Source organism: Rissa tridactyla, chromosome 1 (assembly GCF_028500815.1).
Source record: "Rissa tridactyla isolate bRisTri1 chromosome 1, bRisTri1.patW.cur.20221130, whole genome shotgun sequence".
In the NCBI taxonomy this organism is placed as follows: domain Eukaryota; kingdom Metazoa; phylum Chordata; class Aves; order Charadriiformes; family Laridae; genus Rissa; species Rissa tridactyla.
In genome coordinates, this window is record NC_071466.1 from 82,871,256 (window position 1) to 82,898,045 (window position 26,790).

General features: G+C 40.2%; 1 protein-coding gene across 8 annotated transcripts in view; it reads right to left on the bottom strand.

Moving 5' to 3' along the window:
- Positions 1-26,790, bottom strand: part of MID1 (midline 1) — a 261,586-nt gene that overhangs the window by 13,280 nt on the left and 221,516 nt on the right. For all 8 annotated transcript variants that reach the window (XM_054203745.1, XM_054203756.1, XM_054203788.1 and 5 more), the window contains 5 exons: positions 24,969-25,117; positions 21,187-21,314; positions 13,319-13,462; positions 3,818-3,979; positions 1,130-1,337 (listed from right to left, as the gene is read on the bottom strand). In XM_054203745.1, coding sequence (XP_054059720.1) covers positions 1,130-1,337; positions 3,818-3,979; positions 13,319-13,462; positions 21,187-21,314; positions 24,969-25,117 — 791 coding nt within the window. The remainder of the gene's footprint in view (positions 1-1,129; positions 1,338-3,817; positions 3,980-13,318; positions 13,463-21,186; positions 21,315-24,968; positions 25,118-26,790) is intronic.

Consider the following 26,790-nt stretch of genomic DNA (forward strand, 5'->3'; position numbering starts at 1 on the left):
GCAAGAGTAAACGTCAAAGGACATATTAAAACCCCCCATTTTTGCCATTCCCAAATACGTTTTGCCAGACGTTGGTGTGGTTTTTAAATTCAAATAAGTGTTTTTGAGACTGGGTTTTGGGCCAAGTGAAGCAATTGTAGGTGAAGACATTTGCTCTGCAAACCATAATTTATGGTAAGATGTGCAGGGTAAAAGGATTGTGAAAATGTTCTCATTAATGGACACCGAAGGCAAATACCTGATTTCTCATATATAACAGAAATGTAAAAGTTCCTCACGTTCTAGAGACACTGCAGTATTTGTTGGACTTTCAACCATCAGAGATTAATATGCCATAAATTACTCTATTTCCACTCCTCAGAGTTGGCACAGGCAAACAGCATTTTTCTTGTTTGAGACAGTGGGCATACCTGAAGACCTCACTGATTTTTCCACTCCATTAACTTTCCATCGTGATTGTTGCCTTTGAATCCCAAAGGATAACATCTCTTCTACTGACTAACAGGCCCCTGAAATCCACCCCTGTATGACACAGAGGATCATTCAGGAGCGGAGGAATGCAATCCTCCATTTCCTGCCCCTTGCTCCATACCCTGGGGCACAGACCTGGGCTCTGCTGCTCCATGGCCCCTCCCCAGAAGCTAATCTGACTTCCACCCCTGTGAAACTGGATCATCAAATTGTCCTCATATTGTGTTGGTTTTTTGTTTTTTTCTTACTGAAAGATGTTAAGATCTTTCACGTTTGGTAAAGAAATGATTACACTTACAGAATTTGCCCCATTGTATAACAAACAAGGTGAAACTTTCCAAGTTCTCCAATTCACTAAAATCTTAAAATGTACTGTATGTGGGTTCAAATAACAACCATCCCCAGCCATGGAGTAAAAATCCTGTGAAGGCTACTAAATATAAAGATGCTCTATCTGGCAGACTTAGGTCCAGAGTCCGAAAGTGCTGGATATTGAGAATATATTATGACAAACAATGTGAAAGTATATGTTTGTCCTGCTCTTGTACCGTTCCCCACGCCTCTGCTACTGGTCTCTGACAGAAAAACCATGCTGGGACCTGCACAGACCGTTGGTGTGAGCTAGTGATTCTTTTCACATGTATTTTCATATACATACCATGTACTCCCGCTTATAACCACTTCCCAGTAATGCCGCCCGCTGTCAATGAACACATTGCCAGCTACTCCGTAGCTCCCTTGGCTGGTGAATCGCTCTGGTGTGTGACTCTTCTTGGAGGATGTTTCATCACGTTCCACTGTCAGGTTATCATGCGACACTTTCAGTTTCCTATGTGCAGATTTGGGGTCCAGTTTAAATGGCTGACCTAGAGAGGCAGAGACAAAGATGGCAGAAGAATGGTTTGGCTTTGATTTTGAAAAGGACAGTGGATTAGCGAGCCTCTAAGAAGCCCACAAGATTACAAAACCATATTAATCTCCTCCTCTGAAGCCTCCTTGAGATAGACTAACCTATTCTTCTCCCTGCAATAGCTAGTTTGCATTGTCAGTTTACTGTCAGTCTCATTGTGCGCTAACTTCCCCGTGTAGATAATCCCTGAAAAGAGCCCTGCATAATCATCATGCCCATTATCTCTGACCTAGAGGTAACCTGAATACTCTAATTCTTGCATGTAATTGAAACCAATATACATGCTAATAAAGGTCTGAGGGTTGCTTTTTTCACAGCATATTAGATTTTGAATAAGTTACGTTCTATTAATTCTCTAGGGATAAAGCTCCATAATAACATCTTCATCTTTACTACAAAAAAGCATGATTTAAAATCCCACAAAATTATTTTGAAAATAAGACGCAGCACTAGCCTTGTCTGTTCGTTCTCTCACAGCTTTATTTATAACAAGCACAGTCAACAATTCAGGATTGCTTTGGAAGGATGCCCATGTGGTGCTGGATACTGTGCATTAAAAATAAGGAAGTGAACTGTAACTTGGTCCAAATAATATGGTGTAAAAACATTACTGGGGCTATTGCTCTTGGCACGTATCCTCGGCTGTAGCACAAGGTTTGTAGACAATAACAGGAAGCTTTTTGGTAAACCGAAACCTGTAGATATATAAAACTCGCCACAATTCTGACAGGCTTGTGCACTGTGACAAAAAGCAGAATGATCATTTACCTTCACCAGAAGACAACTAGGAAAGCATGACTCCATGAGTGGTCCAGCAAAGCCCTTTTCCCTTCTGATTGTCTTTCATATCAAGGGAAAAAAAAACGTAACCAGAAGATTTGATGACATGCACGGGAAACAGAAATGAGTGCGCTCATGAGATCTGTGTCAGTCACGGACACGTGTACTTCACATAAGATGTAAACTGTTCAGAGTTTATGAACAGTTAAGCGTATCTCATGCAGTAAAACTGAAAGCATTAATGTGGGGGATAAGAAGAAATCAAGTTCATCTGAACAGTGACAGTCAATATGTGTTGGTTCAGATCTCTAGGCAATCTGAAAATGCATATTTAAAAAATCACCTCCCATATTTAAAATGGGAGATGATTGAGGCAATACTAATTCTCAATTAACATTATTAGAGATGGGTCAGGAACGAGGTAAGGAGTACTTTTAGCTTTAGACTTACCATCTAATTTTGGAACGTGTATTTCGTTATGTATTATGACGAAGTATAAAATGAACACATTGGAAAGTATATGAGGCACATTTTAACTAGTTTTTCTTACCGCTCGGTAGCAGTAAAATACCTATGGCCCGTCTCTCTAGCTGGTTAGTAGCTTTTGTGTTGCTGAAGCAGTATCTGAAGGATGTCTTTCTCTGTACTGAAGTGTAACTGGTCACTGTCAGTTCTCAGAGTCACCCGAGAGATTGCTTTTGTGCCACAATGGGTCACAAAGAGACAAAAGGATAAAAGACTGCCATTTCCAAACAGCTCCTCTGGTTACACATTTGCTTGTAGGTTACCACGTTTAACAATAAGCAGATTCTTGGTGGCAGATGTGGGGTTTGTATGAGCAGCTTTTACGCAGAAATGCAAGCCAGGTTAAGAGCAGAAAGGGGAAAACGCGAAACATGTACGCGCCATTCCCTGCGGTCTCCTTCTTGCAACATTCAGCATCACCCCTCTTCGAGCACCCTCCTCTACAATAAGCAGGTTTCAGAGGGTGCACAAATCCCACTGTTCCCTTTCCAGTGCTCATAGCTGCCCATGATGACTACATGACTGAGGGATTGGCTGGGACACAAGAAGAAAAGGGCCGAAAACCAGTCTTAACATTGCTATACTACATCTGCTAATAATTTGTGTAACCATTTTTTTTGAAGTGGGATCTCTGAGTACTCTACCACCTTGTTGAACTCCATAAAAAATTGAGGCGGATGGAGTTTAAGAAAGTTTACCAGTGTCCTAAGAAAGAGATCATTTTGGAGGATAAAATTAAACTAGCAATTATCTTATGAGCATTATACCAAAATAAAATGTTTTATTGCAAACATGGGAAAAGTTTTTGCTTTGTAGAGGAAAAAGAATAGAGAGGACATTAAAACGAAACCACAAAAGAGTATTTTCAATCATTTCACATGTGATGGCTCTGCTCCTAAATGATATTTCCAGTGACCACACTACAGATGCATCTCTCTCAAAAAAAAGTAATTTCTGCACTACTGAAGACTCTGGCAATCTTGAATTGAGTTAAACAAGTGGTTTTCATTGTAGGAAGCACTTTAAACAAGTTAAACTGCTCTGCACTCTTGTTATCTTCCAAAGATCAAACTTGAAAAGGAAGGCAAAAAAAGAGAAGAATGTATGCATGCTGGATTTCACGTTACTTACTGTTTGTCTTGAGCTTGCCAGGCTCGCTGCTTCTGCTGCCCGCCTGATTAATGGCCTTAACAATGAAGATGTACTTAGTGCCACTCTGTAACCCGTGCACTGTGTAGTGGTTTTGTTTGATGTTGGGAACAATCATCCAGCTGTCGGCTGAGTTGCATAAACCTGCAATTTCAAACAGAGCGCATTAGTCATAACATACTAAACCCTTTGTAACAAAGGAACATTTTAAGCACCCCCCGAGCACGCAACGAGCCATACCAATTTTGCTTCTGTACCTCTTAAAGGGCTGTTACATTTACTGAGTCGCTACTTAATGCCACCAACTCATTTCATCAGCCCTCAGTCAAGGTACGTTCTAAGTTCTTGCTACGTGAAGTCAACCATAAAAAGTGGACATTTAAGAAATGACTCAGTGGAGGCATGAGCAGTCTGAGATGTTTCATATCCCAGCACAAGGAATTCTTTATTGTTTAAGAAATAGAGGATTACGGAGATCCCATCAATCTACTGTTTGGATTAATGAACTCAGTTTAAGCCTCAGAAAACTAACATAAACAGTAATGCCAGGAGGGCTGGGGAGGCACCACCTTTGCTGACAGTCCCCAGGTATGCATTCCTTAGGACCTGAAGCAAATCATGGGAATCCAAACACAGTAGGATGTGGGCTCTAGACTAAGCTTTGGCTCTTATGCTCTAGACTTTGCCAGGATGTAATCTAAGCCAGTAAATTTAATGGATGCAACTTTTTGATTTATGTCTTCATGGTTAGATGTCAGCCAGGGGAGTGCTGGATAATTTTCCAGTTACAGACTCTTTTGCATACGTTTGATGCCTACCACAGAAGGAAGGAATACGTAGGAAGTAAGTAAAATAAGGAAAGAGCAATATCATCTGCAAAACAGGAAAATACTCCATTAAGAACTTATTCATCTACATAAATTTCTCCTACTGTAATATAACTGTAATAGCAGTCAATCACCCATATTACTTACTGTACATTTTGAACAGCTCCTGGTCTAATGGATCCCCAGTCTGACAGCTCCCTTATTATAAATATTTACATAAATAACACATTTAACATTCATGGAGTGTATATATATTCCCAACCTTTTATATAGCTATAAAGCTAGAAAAAGATATATGCAGATGGAAGTGTATGAATGTGTGTGCATATGTAAGACTGGAAAACTTAAAAGAAAAATGCTTGACCAAATTAGGAACCTGACAGACTTTTTGGTCTCTGCCTTTACTGGGCCTACAACACGTTATGAAACCTATCGTGTTATTAAAAAATAGCTTTCAGATTTTAACTCATGTTTTACCAGCAAATCAGTAAAGTGAAGAGAATCTTTTAGAAGTCAGTAACAATTTCAGCTCTACATATTAGGCAATACAAAACCTTTATGTAAAGTAAAAATTAAAAGGCTACTGGACACAAAACTTGAAAGAAAAAGACCTGTGCTACAGGTTTACAGACTCATGGACAATGCATAACCATACTGGGAGTTTCTTTCCTCATTTGGGATGTGCTTCTCATAACAAAAGATCATTAGAAACAGAACTCATACCCCAAATTTTAATCTAAGAATTGCGTAGCTTTTGTCTCAAAGCTTTCTTACATTACACGTCATCCTTGAGAGGCAGGCAGCTATTCATTCTACCGTGCAAATGGGTAACTGAGGCACAGTTTCAGGTGGGACTCATATCACCTCATCATCTAATGAAGAGCTGCAATGCCTAACATATTTTTCTGGACTCTGAGGAGAGGCAGATATCAGTGAGTAGTTTCTATCACCTCTCCAGGTGTGAACATCCTACCACAAGTGCCTCTGTTTTCTTGGCCGCAGAGGGAGCCTAGGTGACTAGCGCAGGTGAGACCTCTACCTTCAGGTATCTGAAATGAGGTGAGATAAACCCCCTGCCCCGCTGCCCTGATTTGAAGTCTGGAAGTCCAAGCCTCTGGCTGAACTCACAGTGGGTTGTGGCCTTTGGACCATGATTTACCAGAATGAGAACATTTCTTTGTTGCAGTTTCCTGGTGTAAAGTGGGGAAAAAGAATCCTAGTATGTTCCTTATGCTCCAACCAGTGAGCATCCTGACCATGCGTGGCCTCCCTAAACATCAGCTACGAGGGATTCAAACAGTTTGCTATACGTGGATAAAAGCAGCAAAGATAAACAACCCTGCAGCGCTGTTTTTCTCAAGACTATTGATAAACTAGATCATATAGAGCAACCATCTATCTACCTCCTGAAAAAAGGAATCCAGTGATATGCCCCATGAAACCCCCAGTTACGCCTAGCACCTGTAGTAAACTGCTTATAGCAACATCAGTCCACATCTTGTTTCACTGAGCCATACCTACTGAATGGTATTTATTTTTTTAGGCTGGGTGTGAATGGGTTTCCTGAGAGGAAGAAAGGAAATAAAAGCAGCAGTTTCCTGGCATAAAATGAAGGAATGAAACCTCCTGAGCACTGACTGCTCAGAGGAATCCTCATCTTTTCTCAATAAAAATTTGCCACGGGTATTAAAGGCACAATTGTTCCGTAGCTGAACTACCACATTGATTTTTCATTGAGACCATCACTTACCTGACTCATAGGTGCTATTGCAAAATAAGTGTTAATTTAAAATAAAAAAGTGAAGCACTGGATTTAGAGGGAGTCCAGGATGACCAAGGTATCCTTAACTCAGATGCCCCTGGTGGGGTATCAAATAACATATGATGGTAATTGGGATGAATCCAAACAATGGTCCTGGAAGTGTCTTCTCCTTCCGCAACCACACTTTGAAAGAAAAGGTGTATGGTATACACAGGCCATATATAAACAAAACTTTAAGCAGACACAGAAATGCCCAGATTTTTGCTAAAGCATCTCAAAATTAGATTTGTATTAGTCACTACAACTCTCTGAAGGGCACAGTTTTAAGGCTTGCATTACACTTTTTATGTTACCCTCCAGAGGCTCCTTAACGAAGTATACAACTTGGATCAAATAGGTATATGAAGGACTGTGAAGGTACAGTTGTGTTGCTATGAGTCTCCTCTCCAGTCTATCTTCTCCTGGATTTATACACATGCGATACTCATTAGTCTGTAAATACTCACACAGGGTAAATTATTATATTATTAAATAATCTAGTTACTGGTCAATTTAGATTTCTGTGTATATAAGGCAGAGCCACAATAATTTTAGGTATTGCTACATCTTGGCTTCCGCTTCTGGGGTTAATGGCAAAACGCTCACAGGCAGGTGTACATTCGTCCCACATGACCTTGAACAAAGAACACAGTTCCTGAGTTAGGACTTTACCTATCCTACAATATCTGTGCAGTCGATAGAGAGAGTTGTGAACCCCTCGTTTGACCTGACTTGTGTTATAGGGGAAGGCTCTATCTTCTTTGATGGCACAAGGCGCCTTGGGTTTCTTTCTTTGTCCTTCCAGTCTTAGGCACCCCAGACTACTGGTGTACACTAAATTCTGGATGTGCAATGACTGACTCGGTTACTTTGCTTAACAAATCTTGCTATCCCAACAAGCTCGGCTCTTGGCTCCACACCCAGGAGCTCAGTGATGTGTCCATGTGCCTCCTCACTGTGAGCTACTTGATAACAGGCTTTAAACTGAACTTTGATACTAGAAATCTTGGAAATGAAGTTTTGATGCTGTCAATCTACAAGTCCAAAATCCTTCAGAATGAGAAATAATAATGAGTGGCAGTCAAGTTAAGCATTTAGGTATGAAAGAATATTTTCTCACTACATCAAAAGGATGTGTCTCCAGTTATGCCCTGCCAGGACAGCCTTTCTTCTCTGAATACAAAAGAAGATGATTAAGAAAGCTCAGGGAAATGAGCAGGCAACATGGGAATGTGGGCATCCGAGAGTAGCGTTTGCCCCCTCAGCTCCCTGCCGGTGGCAGCAGGTTAAGTGGGAAAGCACACACCTTCTCCTCACTGGAGCAGCAGCAGGAGCTAAGGGTTTTCTATTGTACCCACTCCTAATCCAGGCTACATTCAGGTTTCTTGTTTCAAAAACCCAGGGCTTTTTACAGGGTTATGCAGGTGGTAAAACAATGTATTTTAAAACTGTAGCCTACAAAAATGTAGAGAATTTAAATTACATCCTGGAACGGTGCAGCAAGCACAGTGATGTCCGTACAGGATGTGTGAGTTTTCAAAACAAGTTTCTCAGAGTCTGGAGGTAATAATTTGTAAAGCTATTTCCCTGGTGTTGGCTGTCGATGCACTTTAAAAAACAGATGGGAAAAATCCCAAGGTGTAAATCCTCCTAAAATTTACACTGGTAGATTTTAATAAATTACATCTTCTTGAAAACTGGAAGAGGAGCACAAAAGTCATGGGAAGGTTATTTAATCTCTTGAGCATTTTAATTATTTTTAAGTGCTTTATTTAAATAAATTATTACCAATTCAAATTGGTAGAACAAATACAGTAGGTGAAGGTAACAGCTCTCCACCCCCACCCTGCATTCCCATGTGAAAGAAAATAATATATGCAGAGTTTCTGCAAAACACATCACATTTTTTTAAGAAATACACTGTTTTTATACTCTTCAAATTTTCTTGGTTTTATCCCAAACTTGCTTTTGTGCCATTAAAACATACTCAATATAATCCTCAGTAGGTATCTGAAGATTGCAATAAATTAAAACTTCCAGAAACAGACAAAAGCTAGAACATTCAAAAATTAATTGGTGAATCATAAACACTGTTTTTCATGGAAGCTTGGGCTCCAAATTGTCTTAGATCCTTCAACAAAAATTTACTCTATCTTACAGGAAGAGTAACCATGTATCACTGAGAAGGTTCTGACAGCACACCGTATCCTTAATACAGTGAATTCTAGTATTTAGCCAATGAAACTAACTAACCTGAATTCCATTTACCAGGAAAGATAGTATTATTTACTGCTTTTTGTCTTGAAGAGAGAGATGTTTTTCATGAAGACATCTTGTATTGCACCTAGTAAAAAGCTGGGTGTTTAAATTTTAACCTTCCTGAAGCACACTAAAGCAATTCCATGATGTTAAAAAAATGCATACTCAATAAATACTTGAAAATTTATTGAAATGGGATAATGAAATTATAATGCATGTTAGCTAGCTAGTGACAAAGTCATTTTAAAAGCCTTTACAACATTCAGATTGCAGGTGATTAGCTGCCTCTCAGAAATGCAAATGTGCGAATGGTGTAACTCTGAGAACAACTGCTTTAGTAAAAGCCTGCTTAATTTAAAGTTCTGTATTGCTCTTATGCACAGAACAGGGCTGCCAAGCATTAATAGCCAAGGCGTTTGGCCACATTTGGAAATAATCTTTCCTGTATGAAATAGGATTCAAAATGAAATACTCTATTTGGACCTTTTCCATCAAATGTTAACTCTCCAATTTTTCAGTTAATAAAAAAGAATATAGATGATTATGTTGGATAGAAAATACCCTAGAAAAACATAGCATTGCTTGTTTTTGTTACTGAATTCTTAGCAATCTCTGAATGATATATGCCTCTGGTGGGGGAAATGTACTGAAGAGCAGAAAGTGCAGTCAGTCTGGCTCTGTGGTTTTAAGAAACGGATTCCAAAATAACAACCTCCATTAGCACGGTAGGTGGGTATGTATGCAAAGTGATTCCTATTGTCTCAGGGGAAAAAAGCTTGTTGGTTTAATGCAGTACTCTAGCTACTCCTTTCTGAGTAATTCATAGCTACAAAAACGCAGAACTGAAGACGATGTGTGAACCTCTTTACATTATCCACTACAGGCAGAACGCAATACCGATGGAGACTTTTTGGGATATCACAGAGAAATAAGTTTTAAAAATAGTTATGTGCAACAGCATGCAAATTCCATAAATAGAAAGAAATTTGTGCTAAACCAAAATCTATTCCATTAAAACAGGATTCGAAAAAAAAAAAAAGGATGACCTAGCTTCAGCTCATCATGAAGGCTGCAGTGCAGCGCCTGCTAATGCTACTTACAGTGAAAATAGCTTTCTGTGTTACGCCACGCTGTTAAGGTACGTTCTGATATTCTAGGGACAATTTTGGAAAGTCATCTATAAAAATTGTGATATCAGACCCTTTTGCAGGACAAAGAATATAATCCAACAAAGTGAAGAGATGTCCAAGCAGTGTTCTGAGTCAAATCAGGATGTTAGTGGGCAAATTTCCTGTACCAGTGAAAATTTAAAAGTACTGGGACAGCCCCACGTGTTAGAAACCCGGGCAGATCTGCAGCAGTTAGACTTGGCAGGAACATCTCCATTGGAGGTGTTCAAGTCTACGTTAAATAATGAGGTTAGAAAAAAGCTTTACAACATTTAGAAAACCATTCCGCATATACTTATATATGCATGTATTCAATTTGGGTTAACATTATAGCTTTCAATTAAATTGAAACTAACAGCCAGGATATTTGTATAAGACCTATTGCATTCAAAAAAATAAAAAAAAGAGAGCCCATTCTTTCATTTCTTCCTACTGCCATTTAACGTCTTCAGAGCACTTTGCAAACAAAGTTTCTTACAGCGTTGATTTGTTTTCTCTTCAAACTTTTAATGACACCATTTTTTCAAAGTGGCAAAATGAAAAGTTCAGACTGCACACTGAGCACTTCATGCTAGACCCAAAAATTATCATATTGCGTCTCTGGAAGTAGATTAATTGATACATGTTTTGCAGATCAAAGCTTTCGCCTTCACATGGGAAACCTGTAATACAGCCTAAAAATGAAATACCTTGTTATTTATTCATTAGTAAGCAAAGAGTAAAACCCCACATGACAAAGGTGTGGAAATGGCACACCTTTCTGCTGCTGTGTTGACAAGTAGTTACAATAACTGACTTGCATAAAGCCTTCTAGCACAAAGCCACAGATAAAAATGGGTTAGAAAACAAGCAACGAACTGTGTTACCTTTAAGACCTGCCTGCTTAGCAGTGAATAATCAGGGAAGCTTTTCCTTCCTTATCTACTGTGTTCCAATTTGTTCCAAATTACTATTAGACCTTCTTGGTATCCAGCTTGCTCAGATGTAGGAGCATGTGTTGAAGGTTACTTGCTCTTTCCAGCAATCTTAAATTTTACAGTGTGTTGTCCAAAATTAGTCTGTTTAGTGAAATACTAAATGGAGGTTTTAGCGAAACACTCATCAGATTTTCAATAATCCACCTGATTTTTCAGTCAACCCTGAATACCATGATATATTCACAGCATGCTACTAAAAAATGGTTTTAAAATGCCAGTGCACGAAGCCTCAGATATCCTTTCAGATGGTTTGGAGAACTAACTCCAGTTTAGCGATGGAGAAAATGAGGTGCTCACACCAACAGAGGAGTCAGTGCAAGCGTTTGGCTCAGTATGGAGACTGGGCATAGACCATACCATTTTTGCACTGATATAAAGTATGTAAGCATGTCCACAGCACTGACTTTCATCCAAGCATCTCAACAAATTTTGTAAGAACAAAATCACTGGGTCAGAGCTAAGCCTATCTAGCTCAGTGCGTGCCCAGGGTATCTGATGGTGGACAAAAGCAAGAGCCTAGGAAGGTGTTAAGGAACAGGGAAAATATACAGCGATCATTTCTCACCATGCTCTCCCAGGCTCCAACAGCTTACAGCTCGGGGACTTCCTGAGCCAGAAGGAAGTCTCTGCACTGCATTGTTCTCAGTGGATTTTTCTTGCACAATCTATCCAGTCATATCTTGAACTCAAACAGACTTTTAATCAACAACCTTCTGTGGCAATAAGTTCCAAATTTAAATGCCTGTTGACTGAAAAAACTCCACCTTTTGATTGAATTGGCTGATTTCAGACAGTTTTGCAAAGCAGGTACATGTCAGCTAGTGGTATTCCCGTTAAACATACAGGGAACAACAGGAAGAAGTTAAATGACTTCTCCAAATTCATAGTCAATGCTCACTATGCACTGAACCCAGAAGTGTTGACTTCCTGGCCAAAGGTTAGACAATATCGTTTTTTTTTTGAGGAATAGTTATTTAACAATAAAACACTCTGAGGAATAATTAGTAAGCTTGTTCATTCAGGAAAGTCACAGATTCAAAACAGAGAGTGTATTTAATAAAAAATGGGCTACAGTACAAAATACAAAGTAATCATAATTAATGTCATTATAAATTGAACAAAGTTACCATATTAATTGTTTTTCCACTTATGTTTGCTGCCCTAGCCTTTGGTGTACTAGCTGAGACCTATGCTTTGTAGCCTTGAAGACGGTAAATATCAGAGGGAAGGACTTAATCTGTATTTCTGAAAAAGGTCCAGTTGTCAAGGGTAACTAAGTGACCGGTTCAAGAGAGGGTCCCAAGTGCCTGACTAGCCCAGACAATAGGAATGAGGTCTTCGTGCCTGTGGCTACATCTGCAACAAGGGACCTAAGATGAAAGAGACAAGTCAAGAAGTGGGCCCATGTGAACCTCATGAGGTTCAACAAGGCCAAGTGCAAGATCCTGTCCCCAGGTTGGCGCAACCCCCAGTACCAATACGGGCTGGGGGATTGAAAGCAACCCTGCTGAGAAGGACTTGGGGATGTTGGTTGATGAGAAGCTCAACATGAGCTGGAAATGTGCACTCGCAGCCCAGAAAGCATCAAAAGAAGTGTGGCCAGCAGGTCAAGGGAGGTGATTCTGCCCCTCTACTCTGCTCTGGTGAGACCCCAGTTGGAGTACTGCATCCAGCACTAGAGCCCTCAGCACAGGAAAGACATGGACCTGTTGGAAGTGGTCCAGAGAAGGGCCACAAAAATGATTAGAGGGCTGGAGCACCTCTCCTGTGAGGACAGGCTGAGAGAGTTGGGGTTCCGGGGAAGCCTCATTGTGGCCTTTCAATACTTAAAGCGAGCTTGTAAGAAAGATGGGGACAGATTTTTTGTTGCACTAGGACAAGGGGTAATAGTTTTAAACTAAAAGATGGTAGATTCAGATTAGATATAAGGAAGACATTTTTTACAGTGAAGGTGGTGAAACATAGGCCCAGGTCGCCCGGAGAGGTGGCAGTTGCCCCATCCCTGGAAATATTCCGGGTCAGGTTGGACGGGGCTCTGAGCAACCTCATCTAGTTGAAGATGTCCTTGCTCATTGCAGGGGGTTTGGACTAGATGACCTCTAAAGGTTCCTTCCAACTCAAACTTTTCTATGGTTCTATGATTTTATGATGTCCTGTTAACATGGGCAGTACTTGTGCCTTTGCGAATATGTGCTGGTTTCAGTCTTTGAAAACTCTCAGTACATGGCACTCCCACAAAACACAGAAGAAATTTTAACAAAATGAATTCTTAATTTTAAAACCCCTTGAAATCGGTACTGGCCTGGATTTAAAATTTTGGCTTTAAATCTTCATAGAAAATATTTTTTTCTTTTTTTTTCTTGACTTATGAGTCATTTATATTTAAAAGTACTTGCTTTACGAAGAAACCATAAGGAAACAGAACTAGAAGAGAGAAGGTTTATACTTACTAACAACATTAGCTTGTCCGGTGAAGATGGTGTACTGCAGCTCGTAAGAGACCACACTGAACTCATCATCCGATGTCCAGTGGACAGTAATGGTATCATAAGAAGCTGTACAGAGTTCTTCTCGAATGGTGGGTGGGTTGGGAGCTATGAGATACAACAGAGGAGGCTTATTGACACAACCAGTAAAATATTTCCCTTTTCACCTAAGATTAGGGGATGCATCTGATGTATGAGTTTGCAGCTTTACTGTCCAACAGGCTTTTCAACAACTTTTCACTAATTCCAGTAGTAACTTAGATTATCAATAAATTGTTGCAAAGGAATTCTTCCTTTCAATATAATCACCTAGGAACTCCAGATTTTGAAAATAATTTGTATTAAAGTAGCTTTAGTTTCAGATGCCCTAGCACAAGCAATATGTTGGTGGTCACATTACACTGTGATTAATGGGGACAATTGACATACTATTTTTTCTATGTTAGTTTCTGACCATCACACTGAAATGATCAAAGTTTCACTGAAGCATATATCAATAGGGAGAGTCAACACTCTTCACTGTTGACTTGAAAGCACCATTTGCCTAACCTGTTTTACCAGAGATTGGCTAAGCGGTTTTAAAAAAAATATAATTTTGGTCAAGCCTCCACACGTTCATTTTTTTCATGCTCAATCTCTCCAAGTTCATTTTTATTTATTTCCTAGCTATCCTTTCTAATATAGATGCATATAATTTCTGTTGGCAATACAACTCACTTTTTTTCAGCCTTACATAGAGTTCTTATCATAGCTTAATGACTGTATGACTATTACAACCTAAAATTCAATGTCATTGCCAATTAAAGAATTCTAGAAAACAACCCAAACACTTTAATAAAAAGTTGTCCCTCTGGTTGTTGGGTTTTTTTATCTCTGTGTAGCAAGCTATACATTCTTTACCCCTATTAACACACAGGTTTATTTAAGTGGAACTTGAAGCAAAATTCTTAGATCTAAATTTTCCTTGTTTGCATTCTCTACAAAAACAGGCACCTAAATAAGAAACAAATGAGTCTTTTTTTGAAAGACTTGTGGTCCTTCCTGCATGCTTGTCTCGGTGGGAGCCTCATTCCTAATCATCTTCCCTACATGCCACCATCATGCAAAAAAGAAAAAAAAAAATTTCCTTGTGTTTAACAGTGTTCCTTCCAGCTGTCACAGAGTGAAGAAGGAGGGTACTCAAGCTGAAACAACCACAATATGCTTAAATTAAAGGAAAAGGAAGGCAACTCTGAATGGTATTTTTGCTTTCAGCTCTGTAACTTCTGTTAGCCACAACTAATGGCCTCAAAAAAAGGTCCCTCTGAAGGAATTTCACCTTTACTTTTGCAACAACTTATTTTTATGAAACATCTATTTTACTTTCTGAGTTTTTATAGTTCATGTCCCTGGTTTACCGATATATGTTCCCACAGATTAAAGTGCAGACGCATTTCTAAGCAGCCTCTTTCAACCAACAGGCATAAGGAAACGTTCAAATGTCTTTCATGATATGACCATGATTTGTAATGCTCTAAATATTGTAACACAGAAGACTACCAATGACTTTTTTTTTTTCTCTCGGCAGAGGAACCCTTGGGACAAATGGGTATTAACAAAGAGAGAGAGAGAGAGAGAAATGAACTACAATAAGAACAGTCATCCAGAAGGGGAATATAAACAAAAGGAGAAGAAACACCCCCCGCAATCTTTTGGAAAGACGAATGCTGTGGTTTAGAGGCTGTGTACTAACTGAGGCCAGCTAACCATGCTGAAAGCTGTGCAGTACTGCACTGGTCCTATCAGCTCTGTTTCAAAAACGTATTCAGCAGAACAATCAGCTGCAGTTATCTATTTTTTTTTTCTAGCTGAGGCTTCATTTTCATATTTTGCCTGTCCTTCAAGGTAAAACAAAAAAAAAATTGAAAAAGTATATCAATCACAAATATACAAGTGGATCCACGTTTTTTGTGTGCTAATACTCAACTATATTCTTCTTCAGTCATCTCCTGCACCTAATGGAGCAGAACGTTTTACTTGAGAAATGCACCTGTTATTACTACAACATAGATAATAAATATTAATTTATGGAAAATAACAATTACTGAAGGTTTAATGAACCGTAAACTGCATTTCAATAGCACCTAAGTGTCTTCAACTCCTTTGAAAATGACAGCATAAGTTCTCTCTTCATAAGCACACCTGGCTGGCCTTATGGCTGGAGATTTACAGACCTTCATGTAATGAGAATGACAAAAAAAAGAGATTTGACCGAAGCAGGACATCTTTTCCCTTGCTCTTATGATTAACCCACACCCACCTGCAGTATACTGCATGAAACTCAGCTCTTCATTTCATAAACCACTCAGAGTAAAACAAAATTAACCCGCTTCTGTAGATGGACAGGGAAGTCTGCATGCAAATGGTTTGTTACAACTTTCAAAATAATGTAGAAATCTGACTGACAAATTCATCATTCCAAAGCACATACTCCTCTGAAGAGTGTAAGTCCGTAATGCAATTAAAGAGATTGACCTTAATAATTTATCTTCATTATTACATTTCATAGTGTGTGATCTGCTTATCAAATTTATAGTACTGCTACAGAGCTCAGATGCCACAGGGAAAGCTCAACAGAGACTCCAGAGCGATCTCAGGGCTGCAGCATGCACCTTCCCTGATGTGGTCTTGACTCTGGTGTGCTCCACAGCTGCTTGGGAAGAGGAGGCCCCGCATATCTCAAGCACAGCAGTGGAAGACATAAAGTCTCGTGTCCACGCTTTGGTCCTGTTTCCCAGGGAGAAGCAGCGATTGCCCATGAGCCCTTCCTGTCAATTCCAGGGTGAGGAAGGAGCACTGACTCGCAACAATACCAAGAGTGATGTTTGTTAATGATTGTTTGTTAAGTGATGTTAAAGCTGATGCTGTTAATGCCATCAGCTATTGCCAGCCTCCCAATAAAGTGCTACCCAATGTCAGGGAGAGCTGAAAAAAATTTGAGGCAGCTATTGAAAATCCCAAATTTACCACCTTGAGCAGTGAGGGAACCTGGAATCAGTGCCAGCAGACTTAGCAAGGCACAATGAAAGCCGCAGCGGTTTAAGGAATTGCTTCCTAACATCTATAGCTCTCCTTGGTCATGGGGTGGCAATCGCAATAGAGGATCAGCACAAACATCTGTGAGTGGTAACTGCTTCAGTCACATTGACTTTCATCTACCTGCATTCAAGAATCAACACTCTTTGACATGAGTGAAAATCGTTGAAGGCTGTTTTAGTTCATCTGTATGACTTCAATTCAAAATTGAGCATGCCCACTTAAATAGTCAGGAACCACATCTGAAGTGCCTGAAAGGCAATAACTAATATTAGAAAAGCAGTTTCTTAAATTTGCTCCCAGAAGTAACTAACCTTGTGAGTATACCTACTCCCTTTCAATGGGGTTAGTCTAACCCATCTTCTGTTCAATGTCATCTGTGAAAGCGCTTGCATGGCCCATACACCTGAAAGGCAGTTTAGGGAAACTGCCATCTCTCATTGGTGAATCCCAGCATGAATGCAGTGGCTCCTAGGTGACTATTGAGACTATTTCTAAATCCTTTCAGGTCAAGGTCACAGAGATTGACTAAAACCACCTCAACTTTCTTTTTTCGCTTGGTCTCCACCTCCCTGACATAAGCGTTCCTTTCTGATTTTGATATGAGTGAAAATCAAAGATCTAAGCCACCCCCTTGACTTAATGGTGCTAGAAATATTGATACTGCTGGTATAAACATGAAGGAGTTAAGGAAGCTGCTCTAAACTTCTCTCAGTTGTTACTTCCAAAGCATGAGACTGAGCTGGCTGGAGGTGGGTTTTGATCTTTTAATACTGAAAGAGTTAAGAGGAAAGACAAGTAGTGAAGGGTTTCCAGAATGAAGTTGCTTCTGTGTGAAAAAAATGCTGGTATATATGCCAGGCAATGCATATTTCTTGGTACAGTCATAGCTAAAGTGATGGATGAAGAAAATGTATCATTGTTTCAGATGGGATTTCTGAAGCAGGGCAAATTGCAACGTCAAAGAATAGATGTTCCTGCAATTGATTTCAGAGTATTAAGACACAGAACAAGTATTTTTGATTCACAATGGATAAAAAAAAAGTCCTTATGTTAGTAATATTGTGCAGAGAGTTTGCAAGCCTTATGCATTGCCTGGATCTATCTAAATACATGTTTAGAAAAAGATGAGTTCCAGATGAAAAGCTTGAGCAACTGGCAAGATAAGAAAGCTTTCAAATGATGTCAAGGCTATATATACAGAGGATAGAACAGTCAGAAGAAGATTAAGGGTATTGTTTTACCATGCTGAGCTTGACATCTCAATGTCTGGCTGGCAACTTTCAGAGAGATACCAGATTTTCATTTGGATAGCAGAAGCTTTGGACAGACAGGTGTGTAAATGATAAGCACACTAGTTAAATTTATATTTGGGAAAGAAATAGGCTAGGAAGAAAGAAAGATGCAAACTTCAATGTGCCACATAGAAAACTGGGGCTGGGGAGATGGAGAATGAAGATCTGACAAATAGCACACTGGGAAGAACCAAAAGAGAAGAAAATCTCCAGAAGACAACCAAAGCCAATTGCTTCAAAGGCAACTGACAGCAGACAGAATGAAGCTGGAATTCAGGCTTTGACATTTTGTTCTGAAGCAATACTGACAATTGATATAATAGAGGATTCTTCACTTGATTCACAACACAGGCGCACCACTAGGACTTACAAATGGTCTTCATTTTACTTAACTGTGAAACATGATAAAAGTAAAGCCCAATTCACTCTGTCACAAAGTTTTCAGTTTAAGATCTATGAAGATTCCATTCATCAATCTGAAAGGGGTAAAATAAAGTAAATCTTCCTTTAGAGTTTCTGAACAACAATAGAGAATAATCAAGTGCATTTGTCTCTTGGGACTATACATATACACATATATATTACATATATTTACATAAACGTATTTTAACTGTCTGCATAGGTTGTATTTTATGCTCAGACAATTTGGACATGTGTTTTGGATTTTGCCGTTGCAGCCATATGCTATGTATTAATGTGAAGAAAACTAGTACACAGACAGAGCCAGCTAAAACTGTTCTTCACTGGGCATCAAGGTCAAGGATTAAAATGGTAATCAGGAAAAACCAGCTCACCACATTATTATTATGCATTATTTACTCAAGTATGTTTTGAACACTATATTCCCCAGTCACACGGTGATACAGAAATTTCTTGTACATAAAAGCTTTCTTTCAGATATGGCAAGAGCCCCACAGCTCTATAAGGCAATGGTGATGCTGTCCTATGCATGCAGACAGCCTTGCTCTTTCCAGTATTAATCTGTTCACTTATTCATAGAATTATAGAACATTTTGGATTCGAAGGGACCTTTAAAGGTCATCTAGTCCAAGCCCCCCGCAATGACCAGGGACATTTTCAACTAGATGAGGTTGCTCAGAGCCCCATCCAACCTGACCTGGAATGTTTCCAGGGATGGGGCATCTGCCACCTCTCTGGGCAACCTGGGCCAGTGTTTCACCACCTTCACTGTAAAAAATGTCTTCCTTATATCTAATCTGAATCTAACTCTTTCAGTTTAAAACCATTACTCCTTGCCCTATCACAACAGGCCCTGCTAAAAAGTCTGTCCCCATCTTTCTTACAAGCCCCCTTTAAGTATTGAAAGGCCACAATAAGGTCTCCCCAGAACCTTTTCTTCTTCAGGCTGAACAACCCCAACTATCTCAGCCTTTCCTCTGAAGAAAAGCCATAAGCCAGCCCTCTGCATGGAAAAGATCCAATGGTTGTCAATGAGGAGACTCTGCGCTCTCACATTCTTCTGAAATAACACGGGTATATCTCCTGTAAACCAGGCTAAGAGAATGGGTCTAGAAAGTGTTTTCAAGTGCTTTTCTGATAGTGTTTTGTACCTTTCATTGCAAATTCTTGCTGTTAACAGCAGATGCTTAAAGACTCTGCAAAATGAAAACCTACCCAGTGTCTCTTCTGTTTTCAATTGAACTGGAATGAATTGTTCTAATTCTGGCATTGAAATCAAAACACCCTAAATTACAGTAATTTGTTTCTCTTTGTGAGTCATTATATACTCTGAGATCGCACATTACTCAGGCCTTCAGTAAGAGTCTAATCCTGCGGGCTTCTTCAGGCCAAAGCTCTGTTAGGCGAGCTGGGGCTCGGCTCTGCTCTGTGGAGAACCCATCCCACGCCCCGGCACAGAGCACACTGCGTGCTCTCTAGTCCCAGACACAGCCAGGTCCTCCAGTTCCACGATGGGGGGAAATACACAGTGCTGAGCCCTTGATGTTGATTGCTTGAACAGCTTCTGGTTGCTCATGGGAAATCTGCCAGGCTGCAATTCTGCCGCAGCAAGGAGGCAGCCCCAAGGGAGAGGGTAACACGTGGAGCATCCGTCCCCCAGGAAATGGGATCTGGTCCCTGCTTTCCCTCCTCTGGCGGCTCCAGATGGAGCTCCAGCTGTTCTTTCATTTCACTCTGCTGCAATGGCATTTAACCATTTCTCACTCCCACTTGCCCACACCCTGGTGGGGAGGAATACGAGGAGAGGAGGTAGGAAATGCATCTCAGTTGTGCTCTGTAGCACCTAATGCTTCCTGGGGCATTCTGGGGCTGCTGGGGGTAATCCTAAATAGGATTAAGAGGGAGAGTGTGTAGGGTTTATGTGGCAAGGTTTTGGTAGTTGGTCTGCAGGGGTGACTTCTGTGAGAAAAGACCAGGAGCTGACCACGTGTCGGACACAGCCAGTTCTAAGACAGACCTGCTACTGCCCAAAGCTGAGCCCATCACTGATGCTGGTAGTGCCTCTGTGATAACGTATTTAAGAAAGGGTAAAAAAGGCTGTGCAGCAGCTGGGAGAGAGAGGAGTGAGAACATGTGAGAGAAACAGCCCTGCAGACACCAAGGTCAGTGAAGAAGGAGGGGGAGGAGGTTCTCCAGGCACTGGAGCAGAGATTCCCCTGCAGCCTGTGGAGAAGACCATGGTGACGCAGGTTGTCCCCCTGCAGCCCATGGAGAACTACAGTGGGGCAGATATCTGCACTGCAGTGTGTGGAAGACCCACACTGGAGCAGGTGGATGTGCCCTGAAGGAAGCTGCAGCCTGCGGGCAGGAGCCCGTGCAGGAGCAAGTTTTCTGACAGGAACCATGGCCCATGGGGGACCCACAATGGTCCATATATTCCTGAAGGTCTGTACCCCATGGAAAGGACCTGTGCTGGAGCAGTTCTTGGTGAACTGCAGCCTGTGGGAAGGACCCATGTTGGAGAAATTCGTGAAGAACTGCATCTCGTGGGAGGAAGCCCATGCCAGAGCCAGGGAAGAGTGTGAGGAGGAAGGAGCAGCAGAGACGACGTGTGATGAACTAACTGCAACCCCCCTTCCCTGTCCCCCTGTGCCACTCAGGGGGAGGAGGTAGAAGAGCTGGGAGTGAAGTTGAGCCCAAGAAGAGAATGGGATGGGGGAAAGTGTTTTTAGTTTTGTTTTTATTTCTCAGTATCCTACTCTTACCATTAATTGGCAAGAAATTACAGTAATCTACCCCAAGTTAAGTCTGTTTTACCTGTAGCAGTAATTGTTGAGTGAACTTCCTGTCCTTAATCTTAACCCATGAGCTTTTCATCTTATTTTCTCCCTCTGTCTTGCTGAGGGGGTGGAGTGAGAAAGCAGCTTGGTGGGCACCTGGCAGTCAGCCAAAGTTATTTGACCACAGAGAGTAATGAAGAAAATCCTATCACTACTATTTTATGAAGAGCATATAATAGTAGCACCTTGAGAAAAAAATTACCTGTAAGGTAATCAAGGCATTCCAACAATTTCTTCTCCCTGGTAAAATCAAGTGCGAAAGTATCGAAAGTATCATTGAGATTAATTTCAGGAATTAGAACCTGGGATGATGCAGTTGCCATGGAAACCCTATAACAAAAAGAAAAAGTCTTTAAGCACACAAGACACAATAACTTTCACATCAAGGTAGGATCTGATCATTATGATTGTTATCACTTCTCAGAAAGCTTGACAAAAACTTTTACATGTGTTTTATTTATATGGTTTAAGAGCTTCTTCTGTCACTTTTATTTTTGTGAGTAAAGTCTCCAGTAAAAATCTCTTATTAGCATTTGCCTAACACGCAGTGTAAGATAAGTTTTTAACATCATATTGGTTAAGCGACAATATACTTTGAATTGTTCTTTCTAGTCACCCATTGAACCAAAGTAGCAATAGCACCATATTTATCTGTGTTTTAAGCAATGCTGACAGATGCTGCATCTCTCCCAACCCTTGTTTTCCCAAGCAGTTTCTTGCTCCAGGCATTCCTTGGCACTGCTGTCCCAAGGGCTTGGTGCAGATCCCCACACCTCCTCAGCTGTTCAGCACGGCATGCTGCTGTTAACTTCAAAAAGCACAGGGGGGAGAAAAAACAAACAAATGTCAGCACAGTTTATTTTGAAAGGCTTTTCCCTGCAAAGCATGTGCGCATATTTACATTTCCTCCAAAACTGAAAAGTTTCCCCGCCTACCTCTTTTCAGGAGCTACATCCACTTTTTTTCTGCCCAGGCATACCAATATAGAGAGATGAGCTTTCACAAGAAAACTGCCATCAGGATATATCTTTCAGATCCTTCAGCTTGATATCTCAAAATGCATGTTACTGGAGAGATGGATACTGGATGTGTTTACAGAAAGTTTGGTCTGTTTAAGCAAAGAGGTTATTAAACCTCATTTGTTAATTGAGTTTGGAGGCAAAGACACAACCATGTGCACTAAGTATGTCAGTTATCTGCCTTTCATGACACGTGTCAGATCAAAATATTTTGATTGCTTCAATTGACAGTTTCCCAAATTAGAGTATTTCTCTGTAGACACCACTCAAATGGCTCCAGGCCAAATGCTTACTAAAAACTATGTTTTCATATATTTCTTGCATACTATTTTCGGAAAATGCAGTTAGGAAAGTCAAAAACTGAGCTGCACATCTCATTGTCTTCAGCACAGTTTTCAAAAACTGAGCTGAGAAGGTCGGTTAGTCAATAATTCATGTTATAGTTTTCAGCACTGTTTCTCTTCCAACTGTGGTTGTAGAATTTAGTTTAAAGTAGATCCTAGTACAGATGGGTTTTCTTTAGGGAGGATAATTGAAGTACCTTTTGGCCCATGTACTTAGAGGGAAAAATTCCCTGAGGTCTTTCACTTCTTTTTTTTTTTTTCTCCCCCCACCCCTCCCACCCCCGCAGTGGTTCATCTGCAGTTACACTATGCTGTTTTATATATGGTAGGAAAAAAAAGACGTGCATTTCTTGTAGGGCCTGTGTTAGGGCAAACACCTCTATAAAATCAACAATGGCTTTGCTAAGAAACCAGCAAGCAGGTATCCAAGATTAAGAGCTTCTTTGAATACCTCCATTAAGCACATATTTATTGTGAAGAAGACTGTATCACCAGACCCTTTTGGACTTTGTTTGGGGCTATGCAAAGGATGCACTGTATGTGCATTGAAGTCAGTTTTCAGTGAGCTCAACAGTTTGCAGTCGCAAACACCATGTCACCATAGTAGGTTCAGAGGACTGAATTTCCTCTTGTGCTTCTGCCTGCTCTATCTGACGCTGTACTTGGTTGGAAAGGGCTTTTCTACGATAAATGCATTTCACCCACTGTAAATAATGCACGATCTAAATCATTGTAGTGTGTGTAATGGCTTTGCTATACATAGTTACCTGTTGTGCTTACAACAGAGAATATCATACTGCAATTACTTTGAAATATGCGCATGAAGAAATGCAATGACCATAATTTCAGGAGACTGTTTTAGCTGCTGGAGCTCAGGGCCCTGGTGAGACTGTTACATGAGCGGCCTAGAAGAAAACGAAATATCGCTCACCACGTGAGAACTAAAAGAGTTACTTGTGGGGAATAATTTATTAATCAGATTTAGTCTCTTTTTCCACTTGCAATTTGTCTGCAAGCACTTGGTGGTTTTTTTCCCCTCAGGTTTATTCACTGCTTGAAATGATTCTCTGATTCTCAGGGCGTTCACAGCTATCTCATTACAGATGGCAGTCTGTGATAGCCAAGAATTAGATTTGATTGGGCACATATGTCAGCTGGTCACATTTCTGCTCTCCGAGTGTCTCTCCTGTGACTGTGTTTATGATGCAATTGTTCATGTTTACAAGGTGAAAATGGAGCTTCTCTGAATATTCTCTGGTAGTCAGTTAAAAAGCTCTGTGTCCCCACAGGTTTCTGCCCTACTGCCTGTTCCACCAAATATTGAAAAAAGGCCAAACCCTCACCTTCAGCTTCTTGCTCATGATACTCATGTGGTAGTTTTACTACCAGTTTCAGCTGGGAAAAAAAAGTGCCACAACGTAGCTTGATGACAGAATACAAACCAGGGTCTGAGTCTGACAGATCAAACATAATCCATTGCCTTGCGTTGCCTTTCTCAACAGATTGTCAATTCTCTGAACCTGTAACGAGCAACCCAGTGTTGCTGGCTTATTTATAATTTGATTAAATAGCTTTGGGGAAGCCTGATATTCAAAAAATCTGCATACAGCAGTACAGAGTAAGTGACAGACTTTAAAAAAAATAAATAAATTAAAGGGGGGAATTTCATACTTTGGATTAGGTGAAAATTGGCTGGACAATGTGAAGATATAATGGGAACCCAGAGATAAAAAAACAGCTGAATAAATAAGCATACTTTTTAATAGTTTTCTTCTTCATTGACCAGATACATTCTCCTTTTTTTTCATTTCTCTGACTGATGGCTAAACAGCTGATAATTCCAACGGAACATTTTTTTTTTCATCAGAAAATACTGCTGAAATTCAGTGGTAATGTTTCAGCATTCACAGTGCTGCACTGAAAACCAGATCAAATTTTCTGTCAGCGCAGTTTCCTAGAAAGAGCTGCTCCCTTGTCTTTGGGTCCTTCATATGTCTGGCACACTGAAAAGGAGCTAGGATCTTAAAGCAGCAGAAATTCCTTGCACCCAGGGACCTAACACAGCAGCTGCCATAACTTCCAGAGACCCAGGCTCTTGAATCTCCAACTCTTCAAGTAAGCTACCTCAGAGATGCATGCTGCAGGTTGCCCAAGTTACACATTTTGTTATCTTGCTGATAGCTATTTTTTGAGGCATGTGAATCCATTAAGATAATTCCAAATTTCTTATAAGGAATGTACTCGCTGCCTGATTTCTTTCTCAATCTCAGAATTTTTCATGAAGTAGGAATTTCAGCCTCCAGAAATCTGTTTTTTTAGTGTGTTTATCACCAGACATCTGCTTGGCACCCATGTTACCTCCTTCATTTGTGCATGCTATTACTGTTCTAACTCTTATTTCGCATCCTTTTGCGACTGCTCCTCTTTTCAAAGGGCTGCGTTCGTTTAGTGTTACAGTAAGCTCCTTCCCACTCTGGTACAGGACAAAGTAGTGTTTTGGGGGAATGTGTCGATTCACCCCCCTCCACATTTGTGGTGGGACAAAACAATATGGCAACTCTGAGAACACGTCTGCCTTAAACTGAGGTTTCTCTATTTTTTGAGAGAAATGTCTTCTTTACCTTTCAGTGATATTTTTAGCAGTTTGCAGGAAGCGAGCATGATCGTTCTCCTTCAGCGACTGTTCAGCCTGAGAGATGAGGGATGTTGAGCGCTCAATGCACTGTTTGCAGTTCGCAATCTGCTGAGCCAGTTTTCTCAACCTCACCACCTTGAGTGGAAACATAAGAAAGCAGTCACATCTCTAAGGTCACAAATCATGATTGCATTTGCACTTCCCAGGCAAAGCAGGAATGCAAAGAGGGAGTAAAGATGAATGGCCTCACTGACAAGAGCTTTTTTCACACTAGCTTGATGGTGAGCCCCTTCCACTAGCCACGTAAATTTTTAATAAGGGGACAGGCACAACCTTTCCGCCTCAATATTTTCCACATGGAAAACAACAGGGGACAGCCAAAACAAGCACAGCTGGCCTATTTTCCAACAGAAGAAACCTCATTTCCTGGTACTTTCTGCTTATCTGATAACTAAGGGTTATTTAGATAACCGCTTCCCTGAATGATGAGATCTGTGTTAAAGGCATCTTATAGATTAACTACTTTTTTCCTATTACTGAGGTGTTTCATTAAAAATAATCTGAAAATAAAACTTCACAGAAAAAGACTGTTCAGTTCGAGTAACAATACATGCCTGCCCTTTTCATTTTGTGCTTTTAGTCAAACAGGGTGTTTTCTTGTTGGATATTTTTAACTGGACAAAAGCACAGTAGTGCTGGAGAGCAGATTATTATTACTGCAAACATATGTGCTGGAGATAAACACAGTAATGCGACTGTAATCTTTAGCCGAAAGGTTAGGGAGGGGCACAGTCAATCCTCCATTTAAAGACAATGTTGGCTAACAAAACTTTCAGTTCCTGAAAGGTCTGGGAGTCCTTCCCATTGTTATCACATCAGGATCATAGTTTGAACAGGAGTAAGAAATAGGAAGGAAATGAAATAATTCTGGAGTTTAGAAAGGCATTAAGACCCAGTTACATGCAAAACGAGTGGACTGGCAGAAATATCCAAATTTATAATCAAGATAACGTTCCCAGTCTCAGCAATTAGGGCACAAGCTATGAAGTTGCTGAGTTGAATTTCAGATATATTGAAATCCAAACGAATGGAAAGTTTTCTCCTTCATTGGAAGCACAGCTGGTCTCACTGCATAAAGAAGCAGAGTTGAAACAACAATGCAGAAGGCCATCTTTTCCATTTTGAAGGGAATTATATTTTGTTAACAGTATGAGGAAATTCAGGTTCTGTCACACAATGTACAGGACCTGTGGTTTCAAACATGTTTAAGTCAGCCCTTGCCTACAGGCTTTTTATTTCAAGTTAATTGGAATATCTTGACAGCCGCATGAACCATTTAACCTGCTCTTGACTTCATTCCTTCCCTGAGCTTTTCCCACACAAGAAGAGTTTATATTTCACTTAGTTAGTTTAGCAGTTAAAGAGTAAACACCATGTACCTAGAAAATAAGAACGGTAATTCAACTCTAATGTGTTTCTGAGTTAACAGGTAGCTAGCAAAATGTGTTCAAACTTGAATATCAGAGAATTTTCCTGCTCAACATGTTTGTCACTAATAACTATTGTACCTCAATAATTAGAAATGCACTTTTCATTTAATTTCGTGCATGTCATTGAATTATTTTTTTTGTAAATAAGTTAGACTTCCTTTCCTCAAGAATGACAATGGCTGAAACAAGTTCTTTATGTGATAGTATTTTAATAAATAATTAACGTATCTAGACTAAAATATTCATGTAGTTGATTAACAGCCATGATACCAAATGTTGTGACACTTTGTGAAAGTAAAAACTTTGGGGGAAACACTT